Raw genomic sequence first — 16944 nt, 5'->3', positions numbered from 1 at the left:
TAATATTTTAAATGCATAAAATAAAAATATATAGGACTACAAAGAAAACCAATTATTTTGAAATATTTTAAAAATAACAAATTCCTGGACCCCCCTGAAATCCTTTTTTGTTGTTGCCATTTCTAAAATATTAACCAAAAATGTACAGTAAATCTCATAAAAAGCAACTCCCAAGCTTAAAAGTATAAGACTTATTTTCACATATTTATATAACCACAAACTGGGGCTCTTCCTTTTATCCAGTGTGTTTAGAATGCAAAGTTCTTTAAATGTCTAGATTGTCCAGAAGAAGTGCCATTAACCTTTTTTTTTTTTTGGGGGGGGGAACTGACATTTTCATCTTTCTCTCACAGTAGGAGCCATGTGCACCAGGGGGAGAGAGAGCTGGCAATGGGAGAAAAATATGGATTGGGAAAATGGTTAAACATGATTTGTAAGGTCACAGTAAAATTTGAAAATATAGTTGAATAGAGAGTAAATAGATAATGAATCCTGATGAGCAAGGAGAGCTAAAGAGTGTTATGCTACTTTATGTTTTTAATTTCATCATTTAAATATAAATCTTTCTACTCCTCCTAATCACTTCTGTATATCACTCACCATAAGGGCCATTCCAACTCTTCTATGTTTGATCCTTCTATGATAACCAGTCCCCTCCCCCTTCACAGCTGAGGATGTCATCTCATGTTCCATCCTTCAATTCTCCCTTTCTGCTCATCTCACATCCTCCTAACATCATCGCCCACTATATCCCTCACCTCAGCCTCTGATGAAGAGGTTACCCTTCTCCTTGTGAAAGTTAACTCAAACACACACTCTTCCCATTCCCTCCTTTCTTCTTTGGAAGATTGCCTCCATAAACATCCTCCCCACCCCCACTGCTAATCTTTAGTTTCCTCCCTATCTACTGTTTCCTTCCCTGCTGCCTACAAGCTTGCTTAGTTCTACCCCATCATCAAAAAACCGTCATTAGATCCTACTATCCTCTTAGCTATCAGTCCTATCTCTTCCTTCCCTTTCTCAGATAAACATTCTAAAAAAATTTCTCTACATTCCACCCTTCCACCTTTTTTCCTCTCACTTTCTTCTAACTTTGCAATCTGACTTCTGACCTCTTCATCCATCTGAATCACTCTCTCTAAATTACTTATGATTTCTTAATTTAATGTCATTTAATCAATTCTCATACTTTTGTCCCCTTTCTACAGCACTTAAAATTCTTTGACCACTTTTCTTGGATATCATCTTCTCTTCTATCTGAGTTTTCATGATATTTTTCTCTCTTTGTTCTCATACTTTTCTAAATGATCCTTCTCAGTCTCCTTTGTTGGATCTTTATCTACTTCACATCCTCTTACTGTGAATATTATCCCCAGGCTCGGTCTTAGGTCCTCTTCTTTTTTTCTTCCTTATTTGGTATGTCAACAGCTCTTATGGATTTGATTATCATCTGTATGCAGATGACTTGCAGATCTATATATCTAGCAGTCTGTCCTATCTTGCATCAACAACTGCCTTTTGTATATTTTAAACTGAACAGTACATGGACATCTCAAACTCAACATGTCCAAAACCAGAAATCATTATCTTTTCTGCTAAACCTATGTCTGTTTTGAACTTACCCATTCCTGAAGTACCATCCCTTTAGTCACCCAGGTACACACCTTCGTTGTCGTACTTGATTCTCGCTGTTTCTCTAGTCTCTTGTTATTTCATTCTCTACAACATCTCTTGTATGTATTCCTTCTTTCCTTTTGCTGCTGTTACCACCCTGGGGCAGGCTTTCATTACCTCAATCTCAAACTATTACAGTAGCCTTTTATTTTTGTTTTTTCTTTCTTTCTTTTTTTTTGGCTAGGCAATGGGGTTAAGTGACTTGCCCAGGGTCACACAGCTAGGACGTGTTATGTGTCTGAAGCAGGATTTGAACTCAGGTCCTCCTGAATCCTGGGCCCGTGCTCTATCCATTGCACCACCTAGCTGCCTCAACAGTAACCTTTTAGTCAATCTCCCCACCTTGAGTCTTTCTAGTCCACCCTCCACTCAGTCACCAAAATAATTTTTCAAAAGTGTAGACCTGAATGTTTCACTCTATTACTTGACACATTCCAGTGATGCTCTATTACTGTTAGAGTCTAAATGCCTTTATTTGGCATTAAAGTGCTTCACAAATGGCCCTGTCCTATCTTTCCAGTTTTCTTACACCTTATTTGCCTCTGTATCTCTCTGACACAGCCATACTGGCTCACTTGTCCCAGATAATATTCCACTCCCTGTCTCCATGCCTTTATTCTAGCTGTCTCTCTCATACTGGTAATATTCTTCCTTCTGATCTGTGGTTTTTAGAATTGCTAGTGATCAAATAAGAATAATAATAAGAAAAAGTATTTTATAGTACTTTAAGATTTGCATTGTGGTTTACATATATTATTTGATCCTCATAACAATCTGGGGAAGTATGTGCTATTTATTATTTTCATTTTACAGATGAGGATATAGAAGGCAGTAAAGTTTAAGTGACTTTGCCAGGGACACATGGCAATTAAGTGCATTTGAACTTCCTGAATCAAATTTCAGCACTCTACTTATTACACTACTGCCCTATCTGGTTGCCTATATACATACAGCTTATTTGAATGAGTTGAGAGTCCAAGCACTAAAAGGTTGACCTTTTAGCCTAGAAGTTGCTGAACTTGTTTTGTGTAATGGACCCCCTTGACAATCCAGGGCCTTTAGACTCATTCACAGAATGATGTTTTTAAGTGTATAAAATAAAATACACAGGATTATAAAGGAAACCAATTATTTCATAATATTTTAAAAATAACAAATTCCGGGGCCCCCTGAAATCTATCCCTGGATCAGTGGACTCCAGTTAATAACCCCTTCTTTAGCCTACAGGGAACATGAAAAATTAGCAGGCTACCAAGATAGCTGAGAAACTAGCTAATCTGCTTACTCCCCTGTTCCTCCTCTTCCATCCCCAACTTGTACTAATTAATTGGCATGTATGGAATTTAGCTATTGTGATATCTACTGTGTTCTCTATTCTGGTTACCAGAAGTGCCACAATGATGATACAATTCTGCTCCCACAATTCATACCTCTGTATTTCTGTATATTAGAGCATTTTTTCAGAGTCATTAAGATAGAATCACAAAAAAATAAAAGATTTTGGAACTGGTTGAATTGCTAGATTGAGTGATCATTAGTCATTCATGGTCACTTGGAAGGTGGTCTCTAGTAAGTGTATTAGGGATCAGTCTGTACTCATCTTCATATCATTTAACATTTTCATTAAAAATATTGAAATAAACAATGTGTTTATCAAATTTGTGAATGATACAAGACAAGGAGAGATAGATGTAATGTTAGATAAAAGCCAGGGTCAAGATATAAAACATCTCAGAAAGCAAAAAGGTTGGATTAGATCTAACAAAATGAAACTGAAAGGGATTGCAGTAGTTCCAAAGTATGGTCTGGGTACCCTGGGAGCCCCAGAGGCTCTTTTAGGCAATGAGGCCAAAACTATTTTCATAAGAATAATAAAATATTTTAATTCCTAATACAGTAAATTATTTATGTAGCTCATATAAACAAAAGTTATTTAGGGGTCCTCAATATTTTTTAGCTCATACAGCGGTCCTGAGGCTAAAGGTGAGAACTGCTGGTGTAGAATCTTATATTTTGGCCATCAAAATCAACTTCAAAAGTAAGGAAATGGAGGAAACATCGCTAGATAGCATCACATCTAAAAAAATTAAACTGAGGTTTTCAATGAAATATAAGCTCAATGTGAATTAAAAAATTGCTGTGGCAGTTACTAATACTAATTTGACCTCATGTTGCATTAAGAAAGGCAGTATTTAGGACCAGGGAGGTGATATTTCCACCATACTCCACCCTGGAATATTTGGACACCACATTTTAGTAAGGTCATTAATAAGCTATAAAGGATATAGAGCCAGGAGTGGTAACACATTTATATAATCCCTGATATGGGGGAGGCCAAGCCTGTGAATTACATGAATTTAGGAATTCTGAGCTTCAACAGGACTAAGTCAAGTGGGTGTCCTTAACCTTTGGCATGAATGTATGCTAAGTGCCTGAGAGCAGTGTCCCACCAGGATGTCTAAAGAAGGATCAGAAAATGAGCAAGTCAAAGATTCTGTGATAATCACATGGTGTTCAAGAGTGGCCACTGTACTTCTGGCCTGGGAAAGATAGGGAGAGATATATCCTTAAAACAAAACAAACAAGGATTCCCCCTCCCCCTCAACAATAACAACAACAACAACCACAATAAATATTTGATGAGGCAACCAGGATAATAAAAGGTTTCATGCTACATGTGGCTTAGGTGAAAGAGTAAGAGATGTTTAATTTGGAGAAATGAAGACTTACATAGTCATAGTAACTGTTTTCAAACATTTTAAGGGTAGTAATATAGCTTGATCCAAAAGGAAAAACTAGGAAGAGTAGAAATTTCAAAGAGGCAAATTTTTTCTTAATCTAAGGAAAAAACCTGGGTATTCTCAGAGGATAGTGGGTTCTAAACAATTAAATCAAGGCTGGATGGCCACGTATGCCATGTATGATGTTGAAAAGATTCTATTTGGGTAGCTATTGGATTAACTGGCATCAGAGTTTCCTTTTAAATTCAAATTTTGCTGAAATATGGCAAAAATAATTTGTGCTTCTGTTGCTGGGTGGTTACTGTTGATCCAGGTATAGATCACTCTGAATATAGGACAAGGGTGGAGAACCTGGGCCTGGAGGCCACATGTAGCTTTCTAGGTCCTTGTTTGCAACATTTTGAGTAAGTCCAAGTTTTACAGAACAAATACTTTTATTAAGGGTATTTGTTTTGTGAAGTTTGGATTCAGTTAAAGGGACACATTTGAGGACCTAGAGGGTCACATGTGGCCTTGAGCCTCCAGGTTCCCCAGCCCTGATATAGGATATACCCCTAAAATGATTTCTCTTTGAAAAAGAAATATACATGCATACACACACACACAAACACACACACACACACACACACACATATATATATATGAATATAGATGTAGATATAGATATACAATACAAGATATATACACCAAATTATTGACTATATAACATATATGTACATGGGTTGCTGTATTGGGAAAACTGGCATCAAAGAAAACTGACATAAATACCAAGGACATTTTTTGTAACTTTTGTTAAATTAAAAAGGTTATTAAAAAGCAGTACAGAAACTTGTCAAATGAGTTTTGAAAGTGTATGCATTGTTCTACATCCATAGTCCTTTAACTTTACCAAAAAAGGGGGTTGTGAAGTGTATTACTATATCTTTTCCCTGGAGTTAAGCTTAATCATAAAATCACACAATATTTATAGCTTTGTTTCATTTCTTTTGTTTTTCCATTTGTATTATTGTTGGTATTGTATGTATTGTCATTTAATTTTTTTTAAAAAGTCCATTTAAAACCAAAAGAAAATGAACATCTATCCTTTGCATGAGAAGATAATACTTTCAACCAATCCATGGCAGTAGAGCTAAGTAATTTAAGTTGGGGGATGGTGGTATTTTCACCTGTTTGGGGGATACAAGTCAGCCACGTTGTCTCATCTGATCTCCTTGGTATCTAATAGTAAGTATTTATATAATGGCTATCTAGAGTTCATAGAATCATTACTGTAGAGTTGAAAGAGACCTTAGGAGTCATTTAGTCTAAGCTCCTCATTTTATAGATGAGGAAACTGAAGCATAGAACTTAATTAACTTTCTTAGTCATTGAGGTAGTTAGTGGGAGAGCTGGGATTTTAACCCAAGATCTCCTATTCCAAATACAGAACTCCTTCCTATTGCATCATGACTGCTCCAACAAGGAAATTTTTTTTGGAGGTGGGGGGAGGAGAGTGGCAAGGGGTAGTGATGAAGCTTACTAACCTAAATGGGGATAGGACCAAGTAGACTAATAAGCAAAGTTGACTGTGTATAGGTAACATGAATCAATTAATAAAGATGAGAGTAAGAAAAATAGTCTAAAGAATATTAGATACAGACCTAATGCCAGGTAGGATAATATTGAGGAGAGGGGTATATTTCTATGCCACAGCACTTTTAAGAATTCTCAATTTCTTATTTAAACAAAATTATTTCACATATTCTTTGTAATTATCTAGTAAAGACTAATGTTTTCTTACTTAATAGTCTAAGTTAATATAACAATTTAACTTCAAATCACAAGTCACTATTAATGGATTAGCTGATCTAAATTTATTTGCAAAAGTGGGAGAAAAGCTGGGAAGAGGACGAAAGGATTGATTCAGGCGGTAAAATCTTTCTTCCACCAAATAGTATTTACATTGATCACTATCATAAATCTAAAGAATGCCTGGCTTCACATTTCTAACTTCTATTTCTTGGGTATATGAATTCGCTAGATAACACAGTTCTTCTATATTGAACCAGTTACAGGAATCCATTCTCTCTCTCAACAACAAATTGGATTAAAATTCTTTAAAAAAAAAAGAATTTCCATTGTCTTCTGCAAGATATAAAATTGCACTCAATCTAAATCTGATATATTTGTATATATGTATATAAATACATATACACACATGTAATGTGTATATATACACAATATACACATGTTGCATATACACATGTATGTATATGTATATTGACATATATCCACATGTGTACATATATACATACACATATACATATATACACACACACATATACATATACATATGGAAGGGAATGGCAAACCATTCAAGTATCTTCACCAAGAAACCCCTCAATGAGGTCGTGAAGAGGTGAATACAACTGAAACAACTGAATAACATCAACAACAACTAAGTGTGTGTGTTTTTGTGTGTGTGTACATACACACGTATATGCGTGTATTAAATATATTGTATATCTATATAATATTTGTATCTATATGTATATGTATGTATAGTTATTTTTTTTAAGTGTTAGGTTTCATTCCCCAGAGTCCCTACTTTTATCTCAAGTCATAGGCATAGTTCTATAGCCAGGATATACTCGAGTTTATATAAGCTCAAATTTAGATATGTCTTGTATCTATTCCTTATGTTTAGGACCTAGAGTTACAATTGTCTCACCTTTTTCACTGTCTACAAGGATTCCCTTCTTTAGCTTTGGGGCCAGTACAATGGAATGTACCTCCACCCAATTTCCCCCTAATCTGAAACTCTGGTTATCCATTACTCTACTGGTAACTCTTAGCATTTGACTGGTAATTTAACTTGTTTCTTATCTTCAACAATAATTGAACACTTGATTTTCCTTTATCTGCAGAATAAATACCAAATTACTCTCTCTGCTTTATTGTAATTAATAATAATAATAATGACATTTATAAAGCTTTATGGTCTGCAAAGAACTTGATATATATAAGCTCAGGTGATCATCACCACAACCATGGGAGATAAGATATTACAGGTATGAGTATCTCTTTTTTATAGATGAGGAAACTGAGACTCAAAAAGTGGTATACCAAGGCTACCTCTCATTGCTTCCATATATAAGCCTGTCCCTGAAGATTCTCCCCCATATACTGCGTTAATTCCTTCCCTGGATACTTATGTTTTCCCCTTCCTCTCTATTTTCTTTTTCTTAACTGCCTACATATCCCTTTCTGAATTTTATCGGTCTTCTAATGCCTAGAGTTAGTTCCATGACTTCCTTGAAGCATTCTTAATTATTATAGTTTATAGTGAACTACGATTGTACCTACAATTATAATTAAAACTTAAATATTTCATATATAATAATTTTGCCTCCTGACTCAGATCTTAAACTCCCTGTACATTTTAGGGGAAAAAAAACCAGGGTATTGTGGAAAAAGCATTGAATTGAAAGATATGTCTCCAAATTCCACACCTAACACTTACTAGCTATGTGACCACAAGCAATTCATTTAACCTCTGTGAGCCTCAGTTCCCCCATCTGTAAAATGAAAATCATAATAAATGATATACTTCCCAAAGTTATTGTTGAGATCAAATGAAATAATATGTGTAGAGTGCTTTGCAAATCTTAAAATGCTATATAAAGTCTTTTAAAATTGATATCATTACATTTATCCTCTAGATTACCTGGCATATAGTAGGTGATCTACAAATACTTGTTGGAATACATAATATTACACATACATGTAACATACACCCTATATCTATGAAAACTATCATTGAACAAATTCATGTATTCACTATATCTATATGTATATACATACACTAACCTATTCCAAAGACATTATTAGGGGATAATTAAAAATTGGATAGTTTAGGATCCTGGGTCATACTCCACTTGTGATGATTTTTATTCAGCAATTTAAATGACTAACTTAGGGCCACTACTATAAGGTAGAAAATCTATATATACACGTGAAAATCTGACACATAATCATTCACAGAGATTTGCTAATAATTGTTTTTGAGGGCCTAAAACAACAAATGGGATAATGGATTAGAATAAAAATGGTTTCAAATAATGACTATGCCAATCCTTTTCCTCACTAAAAGTAAAGAAGGATTCATGGGGATATTCAGAGGACACAAGAAATCCATAGGCTAGATTCCATTGTTAGCCATGACATTCATATGAATGCAGTCTGTGTTTTAAATCAACTAAAACAAAATGTCTTGGTTTGGTAATGATTCCCTTCCAGCTTGAGTATAGCTCTCATGCTATTGACCAGAAGTTGACCAGAAGTTTCTCTGAGAGTTCTCACCAGTTACTATGCCAGAATATTTATTGATGATCAGTAGCAGGCAAACAGATAAACACCAGGGGGTTTGTCGGGTCAGAAGAGCTGGTTAGCCAGTGCTTGAAGTTTCGGAGAATTATTGCCCATGCAGGTCTATTTTCAAGCAATCTAATGATAACAGAACTATTCTGGGGGTCTGGGATGGGGTTAAAATCCTGAAATGATGGTGATAACTTATTAAGTCAATTTTGAAAACAAAAAAGCATACTTACTGAACCATAGAGTTTTCCTTTTTTATTCATGGCTAAATAATAGTTGCTGTTAATGGCTTTGACTGCTACAACTCCTATTTCCACTGATGTTATCTCCAGGATACCTAAAATTTCAGAAAAAAGAAATGGGAAAGGGTCAATAATACTCAGGAGTTTCTAGCACCCCATCAAAAAGGAAGAAATCCTGAAGGGTCCCAGCATTGTATTTTTTTATTGGTAAAAGAGAAAGTACGTGAGTTTTCTGCTACTGAGAACTGAGAATATAAAGGCCTTCAAAATGCAGGAAAAATCAAGTAAAAATACAAATGACCAGCAAGTTCTAGTAGTATTCCTTTCCATTCTCCTATGAGCACTGATGAAGAAACATTGTTTTAATTAAAATCCTTCCTTTGCTAACTCTGCATTTTCAACTCCATAAATATTAAAACAACTTTACTCATCTTAGCCTAGATTTCATTCAAATTCATCAGAACATACATCTGAACTATGGCATTAAATTAAATCTATAACATATGTCAATAATATGTTAGACTTACCTCAATCTGCAAGAACAGTGGTAAACTATTTCTTCCTTGTAGGACATTTTAGATAAACTAAATCTCTTGGCTATTTAGCTGATAAATTCATTTTTGGCAAGGGTATTGACATTCTGGGGTATGGAAAAACTAGTCCCTACATCTACATTAGCTTTGTCTTTCCAGTGTCAAGAAGGCCATACTGTGTGGGGGAGGGGGGAGAGTCAACATTTTCCTCCAAGAAAAGAAACTTTTTGGGGAATGGAGAACTCGTGGTATTAGCAGACAGTACAATTTGTTATTTACATTTTACAGGGATAGAATTGACACAATCAGAAGAGGAAAAAATGAGAAAGTAGTTTTATAGTTGATTATTTGAAATCTGTGAAATGAATTGGAAATTTTTGTGCAACTATCTTTGGAAATGTGGCCTTATCACTTCCATCCTTTCATGTTCTTAGGCTAATACCCATTGGGGATGCCAATACTTAGTGTTACAACCATTTAGGAAGATAGCTAAAGTCTATCCTGTCACTTGGAAGTTTAAATTCCAGATCTGGAGGCAGCACTTTCTCAAATGAGCTTTGGGATTCTTTCTTACAATTGTGACTCTGAGTATTTGGGGTAGAAATCTTCTGAACAAATACAAAATGGAATATATATATTTTAAAGTCCTACAACTATAGCCCAAAGGCGATTATAAAAGAAAGCGCTCTTTTTTTTTCTTAATGATGAGGTGGGACAATGGCTCTTAAATGAAATGTGATGTCACTCGTCTATAGCACAGATTTTGTCTAAAAGGATAATAATCATTTGCTCTTGCAACATCTGGTAAAGGAGTTTCCTCCCATTTTTAGCTGCCATCTGTGACCATGGAGTGACTGGATACGTTGCTTCTAGGTTGACACAAGTCAGCCTTGGCTACAAAAGTGTACAGAAGCCAATAGCCACAGATTTACTACAGCAAGAAACCAGAAGAATTCTTCTAATCACCCATCATGATTTAAACCAGGTTTATCTATTTATTCTGTTGGGAAAACAGGAGAACATAGACTTGACTGACAAGTCTTAAACCCTGCAGAATCAATGATATCACAGGTATAGCTATAATAATAATAATAATAATAACAACAACAACAACTAGCATTTACATAGCACATTTTTAAGATTCATAAAATACTTTACATCTGTTATCTCATTTGATTCTTACAACAACCCTAGGAGGTAAGTGCTATTATGATCATCCCCATTTTTAGGATGGGAAAACTGAGGCAGATAGAGGTTAAGAGACTTGCTCAGGATCATACAGCTAATAAGTATATGAGGTAGGATTTGAACCTGGGTCTTCCTGACTCACAAATCTAGCAGTCTATCCACTGTAATACCAGCTGCCCATTAAATGGTGATGTAAATGAACTGATTTTATTTAAATTTCAAACTCTCAATGTTGTACTGTCTCTCTGCTATACACCTACTTGTGATGTCTCACCATATTATAGAGGTTTTGCTGGGTTCTTGAAAGCTATGCAAGTAGAACACAAACTATGGTAGGTTTTACCAGGCTGAAAAAAGCTTTGGGCATGGGCCTAAAGCATTGGGCATGGAGAAGATATTACAGGTTCAGTGAAGGGACCATGGATTTTGTAGACCCAGAAGTTAACAAGACCATCTACTAAAATGTAGACAACTTGTAATCTGCATTAGTGGATGGAAAACCCTTACTAATGAAAACAGACTTCCTTTAAATATTGAAATTACAAATTAGGCCTTGTAATTACAGAATCACACCCACTAACATTTCTGTTTTTCAAATTTAGATTTTTAAACCTGATGTGTGTGTGTGTGTGTGTGTGTGTGTGTGAGTGTGTGTGTGTGTGTGTGTGTTTTATAGGACAAATTCACAGGGTGGTTGTTTTACTAACAGGACCCCTTTGTCTTTCTATGTTATCTCTTAGTGATTTCATCAGTTCTTTAGTTCTTATGGGTTCAACTATTACCTATGCAGATAATTCTCACATATACATATACATGCATACACACTATATATGCATATGTGTAATTATGTATACATAAGCATACACTATATTATATATAGCTATACATACACATCTATATATTCTCTCTACTGAACATCAGTTTCACCTCATCCACTACCTATTTGACATTTCCAACTGTTCTTCCAATGGTATGTTAATTTAACATGTCCAAAACAGACCCAAATTCTCTCATCTTCCCAACTTCCCCTACCAGATATATGTTGAGGGTGGTACCATTCTTCTAGTCCTCTGGGTTTGCAAGCTTGGAGTCATCCTTAACTCTCCCCTCTTTGACACACCACATACCCAAACAGTTGCCAAGTCTTATTGATTCTATCATTATAATATACTTCACATCTGCCCTCTTCTCTCTACTTACATTACAATTACCATAGGTGAAACCTTTCTCTTGTTTTGCTTTAACTTTGCATTGGTTCCCTATCTCAAATCCCCCTCAAATCTACATTTGTTAAATTGATAATTTGAAAGCAGTGGTGTGACCATGTTACTCCCTCTGCTCAAGAAATTCTAGCAGCTTTCTTCTAAGATAAAGTACAAAATATTCTAAGATAAATAATACAAAGATAAATATACAAACTTCTCTGTCTGACTTTTAAAGCCATTCACAATCTGGCTCCAACCTACCTTGCCAGATTTATTGCATGCAACTTCTTCTAATGAACTCAATGTTCTGGTCAAACTGGCAGGCTTACTGTTCTCTATACACAACATACACAGTAGATAGAGTGCTGGGCTGAGAGTCAGGAAGGCTCATCTTTGGGAGTTCAAATCTGGCCTCAGACAGTTGTTAGCCATGTGATCCTGGGCAAGTCACTTAACCCTGTTTTCCTTAGTTCCTCACCAATAAAATGAGCTGGAGGATCAGATAGCAAACCACTCCAGTATCTTTGCCAAGAAAACCTCAAATGAGGTCATGAAGAGTTGTACATACCTAAAAACTACTGAACAGCAACATACACAACATTAATTCTCCCATCTCTGTGTCTTTCCACATTCCTGAAATACATTCTCTTGTTATCTCTGACTCACAAAATTCTTAATTTCCTTCAAAGCCCAACTCAAGTATTACATCCTACAGGAAGTGTGTCCTGATTAAATTTTGCATTTACTTTAATGTATTTACATTATTATCTGCAATAGAATGTGAGTTCCTTGAGAGCAGGGCCTGTTTGATTTTATTTTTGTATCACCAACTCCTAGCTCAAAGCCTGGTACATAATTGCTGTTCATCATTGGTTTTCTCAAAGAGGATCAATGATATCATAGGTGATGTCTTCACTTGTGGGTGAATTGGATTTAAGTGAGGCAGAGTTACACAAAATCATCAGCCTTACTCTCTCTTTCTGAGTCATCAAAGTCCAGTGGCAGGACAAAAGTCAAGATGATTGGCAATGACATGGGATGCAGTGGATAATCTTGGTGTTTTTTGATGCCTGACCAAGCTCTAAGTGCTCCACAGTGCCTTCTTCAGCCACTTTCATGGCTACTGGAACAAATTGTTCTCATCTGCCCATTCTGCTGGGGGAATATCTTCCCCTGCTTGGAGTAGACATTCCCTAACTCACTAACAGGTTTGAGGTTTACTTGATTTAATCCATCCACCAAGATAGTTTTACCAGGATGTGGCTGCTGCACATGATATAGGGCTTGGGAGTCACAGGTAAGAGTTGGATGGCAGGTGAACACCAAAGATGGATAAGCAGCCCTGAGAAGGGTTCAACAAGCCCTCATACCAGAGGTGTTAGTCCTCCCTGAATACTCCATACATCCCCTAATACATAGTAGGCAATTAAATGTCTGTTGCATTGAACTCAATTCCTTCTTCTATTACAGAGTTTGAGGTAAATGTTTATTTCCTTTCACCCTGAATGAAAGTCAGCAAACTTAAGTTTGACCACTTTCTCTTTAGAGAAAGTGACATTACATAATGTTCACATTAGCTTTCTGTCAAGTATTTCAGATGATAATTCACAGATATATTCTTGTGAATCAGTTTATAAACTCACTACACAGAAACAAGATGAGAAAGGGGCCTCTAAGCACTTATAAAATTCATTCTATCCATTGTACCAACTAACTGTCCATTGACTAGGGAATTTCAGCTAAACAAAATTATGACACATGAATGTAATGGGGTATTATTATAATGTAAACATGATTAATATGAAAAATACAAATAATCATAGGAAGATTTATATTAATTTATACAGAATAAAATAAAAAAGTGGTAAAATAATCTATACACTAGCTCTAATTGTATGTGTGTGTATGTGTGTATGTATGTATATATGATGGAGAGAGAGAGAGAGAGAGAGAGAGAGAGAGAACAAAACCAAACCAAAACAATTTGGTATCATTATGGTGACCAAGGTTGACCCTGGGAAAGTGTTGAAAAATGCACATTCTTAAGTGAGTACTATCAGACATGATTGATTTAATGATTGGTTTTATTCAACTTTTTTCATGATCATTTTTTTTTAATCTTTGTGGGAAGGGATGAGTCATTGCAATGAAGGGAAGAGGGATATATTCAGAACTAAAGGTGACATAAAGTCAAAAGATGTCAATAAAAAATCAGATTTTAAAACATTAAAAAAAGCAAGTCAGGCCAATTGACACAAATACTCCATTCCTTCAGTCCTATTCTTCTTATAATTGGGATAGAAAAGAAATTGATTTCTTCATTTGACAAGTTCCCAAGGGAACCTCCTATACACCATGATGTAATGCATAGGATTATTACATACAAATCTGCTTTTCTTAAAATGAAGCATACCCTTAGAGCAATTATATCAGGCTTTATTTAGATAATTTCTGTTCAGATGCCTTTTCTTTCACTGTTCCCCTGGCAAGTATAGGGATCAAGTTTTTTTTTACATGTGGTATTTGTAACCCCTTCCATGAAGGTCATCAAATCTTTTTTTTTTCCACCCTGAACCTAGAGTATGGAAATGTGCCCAACACAAGGCTCATCAGAACTTCTTGAGTGACCTGTGGTCATTTTTAAGTCAGATGACACTACTACCTCTTTTCTTCCATTCCAAGGTGTATCACATAAAGATACTAAACATAAAATAGCTAGTACCCACCTCCTCTAGAAGATACTAAATAGGGGGCAGAGCCAAGATGGCAGAGTAAAAGCAGTGACTTGCTTGGGCTTTCCCCCAAACTCCTCCAAATACCTATAAAAATGGCTCTAAATAAATTCTAAAGCAACAGAACCCACAAAAAGACGGAGTGAAACAAATTTACAGACCAAGACAGCCTGAATGGTTGATCAGAAAGGTATATCATGCTAGACTGGGAGAGGAACACTGGGCACACAGGCCAGGCAGGCCTCAGTGAACCTGGAGCAGGCTTCAGAGGACTGAATCATGGGCAGCTGTCACAGTTTCCTGACTTCTCAACCCACGAACGCCAAAGACAACTTAGAAGGTCAGTGGGAAAAGTCTGTGACTGTGGTGAGAGAGAAGCTCTTGGTCCCAGCCCCAGTCCCCAAGCTCATCCCTGGGGTGGCGGCTGACTCCTGAGCTTCTGGCCCACAGACTGAGGGGGAGTCGAGTGGCTGATCAGAAGGGGATTGCAGAGATCTCTCTACTGGTTCAAGATTCCCTCACTTTGCCCATGCTTGGATCTGTGTCACAGTTCTAGGTGGCAGTCCTGGGGTGAGGAGGAGCAATAGCGTGGTAAAGCTTGTAGTGGCAGTGGAGGGGAAATCCTCCTCACAGTTCCAAGACAGAAAAGAGTGCTTGTGGTCACTCATAGACCAGAGCATAGGACAGGAAAGGAGTAAACACCTCACCCATTATCGTAGCAATTTGGAAGAATTGAAAATTTATAGGTCCCTAGAAGTATCTCTGAAAACAGCTGCATAAAACCCCTGAAGTTTGGGACAGCACATTCTCCACACTGGAAGCAGACCCCTACCTTGACAAAGAGTTTATAACTCAAATAATTGGCTGGGATCATGAGCAAGCAGCACAAAAAGAGTCAAACCATAGAATCTTACTTTGGTGACAAAGAAGATCAAAACACACAACCAGAAGAAGACAACAAAGTCAAAGCTCCTACATCCAAAGCCTCCAAGAAAAATGTAAATTGTTCCCAGGACATGGAAGAGCTCAAAAAAGGATTTGGAGAAGCAAGTAAGAGAAGTAGAGGAAAAACTGAGAGTGGTGCAAGAAAATCATGAAAAACAAGTGAACAGCTTGCTAAGGGAGACCCAAAAAAATACTGAAGAAAATAACACTTTAAAAAATAGCCTAACCCAAATGGCAAAAGAGGTCCAAAAAGCCAATGAGGAGAATGCCCAAAAAAGCAAAATTGGCCAAATGGTAAAGGAAGTCCAAAAGCTTACTGAAGAAAATACTTCCTTAAAAAATTAGAATGGAGCAATTGGAAGCTAGTGACTTTATGAGAAATGAAGACACTATAAAACAAATCCAAAAGAATGAAAAAATAGAAAACAATGTGAAATATCTAACTGGAAAAACTACTGACCTGGAAAATAGACCCAGGAGAGAGAATTTTAAAATTACTGGACTATCTGAAAGCCATGATAAAAAAAAAGCCATCATCTTTCAAGAAATTCTCAAGGAAAAGTGGCCTGATATTTTAGAACCAGAGGGCAAAATAGAAATTGAAAGAATCCAATGATCACCTCTTGAAAGAGATCCCCAAAGGAAAACTCCTAGGAATATTGTAGCCAAATTCCAGAGTTCCCAGGTCCAGGAGAAAATATTGCAAGCTCCCAGAAAGAAACAATTCAAGTATTGTGGAAATACAATCAGGATAACACAAGATTTAGCAACTTCTACATTAAGGGACCACAGGGCTTGGAATATAATATTCTGGAGGTCAAAAGAGATAGGATCACCTACCCAGCAAAACTGAGTATAATCCTTCAGGGGAAAAAATGGTCATTCAGTGAAATAGGGGACTTTCAAGCATTCTTGATGAAAAGACCAGAGCTGAATAGAAAATTTAACTTTCAAATACAAGACTCAAGTGAAACCTGAAGAAGTAAATAGGAAAGAGAAATCATAAGAGACTTATTAAAGTTGAACTGTTTACATTCCTGCATGGAAAGATGATATTTGTAACTCATGAGACCTTTGTCATTATTAGGGCAGTTGGAGGGTAAAAATTATATGTATGTATGTCTATATACATATATATATATAGATAGATAGATAGATAGATAGATAGATAGATAGATAGATAGATAGATAGATAAAGGGCACAGGGTGAGTTGAAGATGAAGGGGTGATATCTGGAGAATAAAATTAAGGGGTGAGAGAGGATTATACTGGGAGAAGGAAAAAGGGAGAGGTAGAATGGGGGTAAATTATCTCACATAAAACAGACA

At 36.2% G+C, this 16944-nt stretch overlaps 1 protein-coding gene across 1 annotated transcript in view; it reads right to left on the bottom strand.

Annotated features, from left to right (window-relative positions):
- The window catches only part of FGF10 (fibroblast growth factor 10), a 113535-nt gene that overhangs the window by 3072 nt on the left and 93519 nt on the right, over positions 1-16944 (bottom strand). The window contains exon 2 of the mRNA XM_027863520.1: positions 9005-9108. Within this exon, the coding sequence (XP_027719321.1) occupies positions 9005-9108 (104 nt within the window). The remainder of the gene's footprint in view (positions 1-9004; positions 9109-16944) is intronic.

Source organism: Vombatus ursinus, unplaced genomic scaffold (genome assembly GCF_900497805.2).
Source record: "Vombatus ursinus unplaced genomic scaffold, bare-nosed wombat genome assembly UNPS02014772.1, whole genome shotgun sequence".
In the NCBI taxonomy this organism is placed as follows: domain Eukaryota; kingdom Metazoa; phylum Chordata; class Mammalia; order Diprotodontia; family Vombatidae; genus Vombatus; species Vombatus ursinus.
This window is presented reverse-complemented; position numbering and strand designations above follow the sequence as displayed.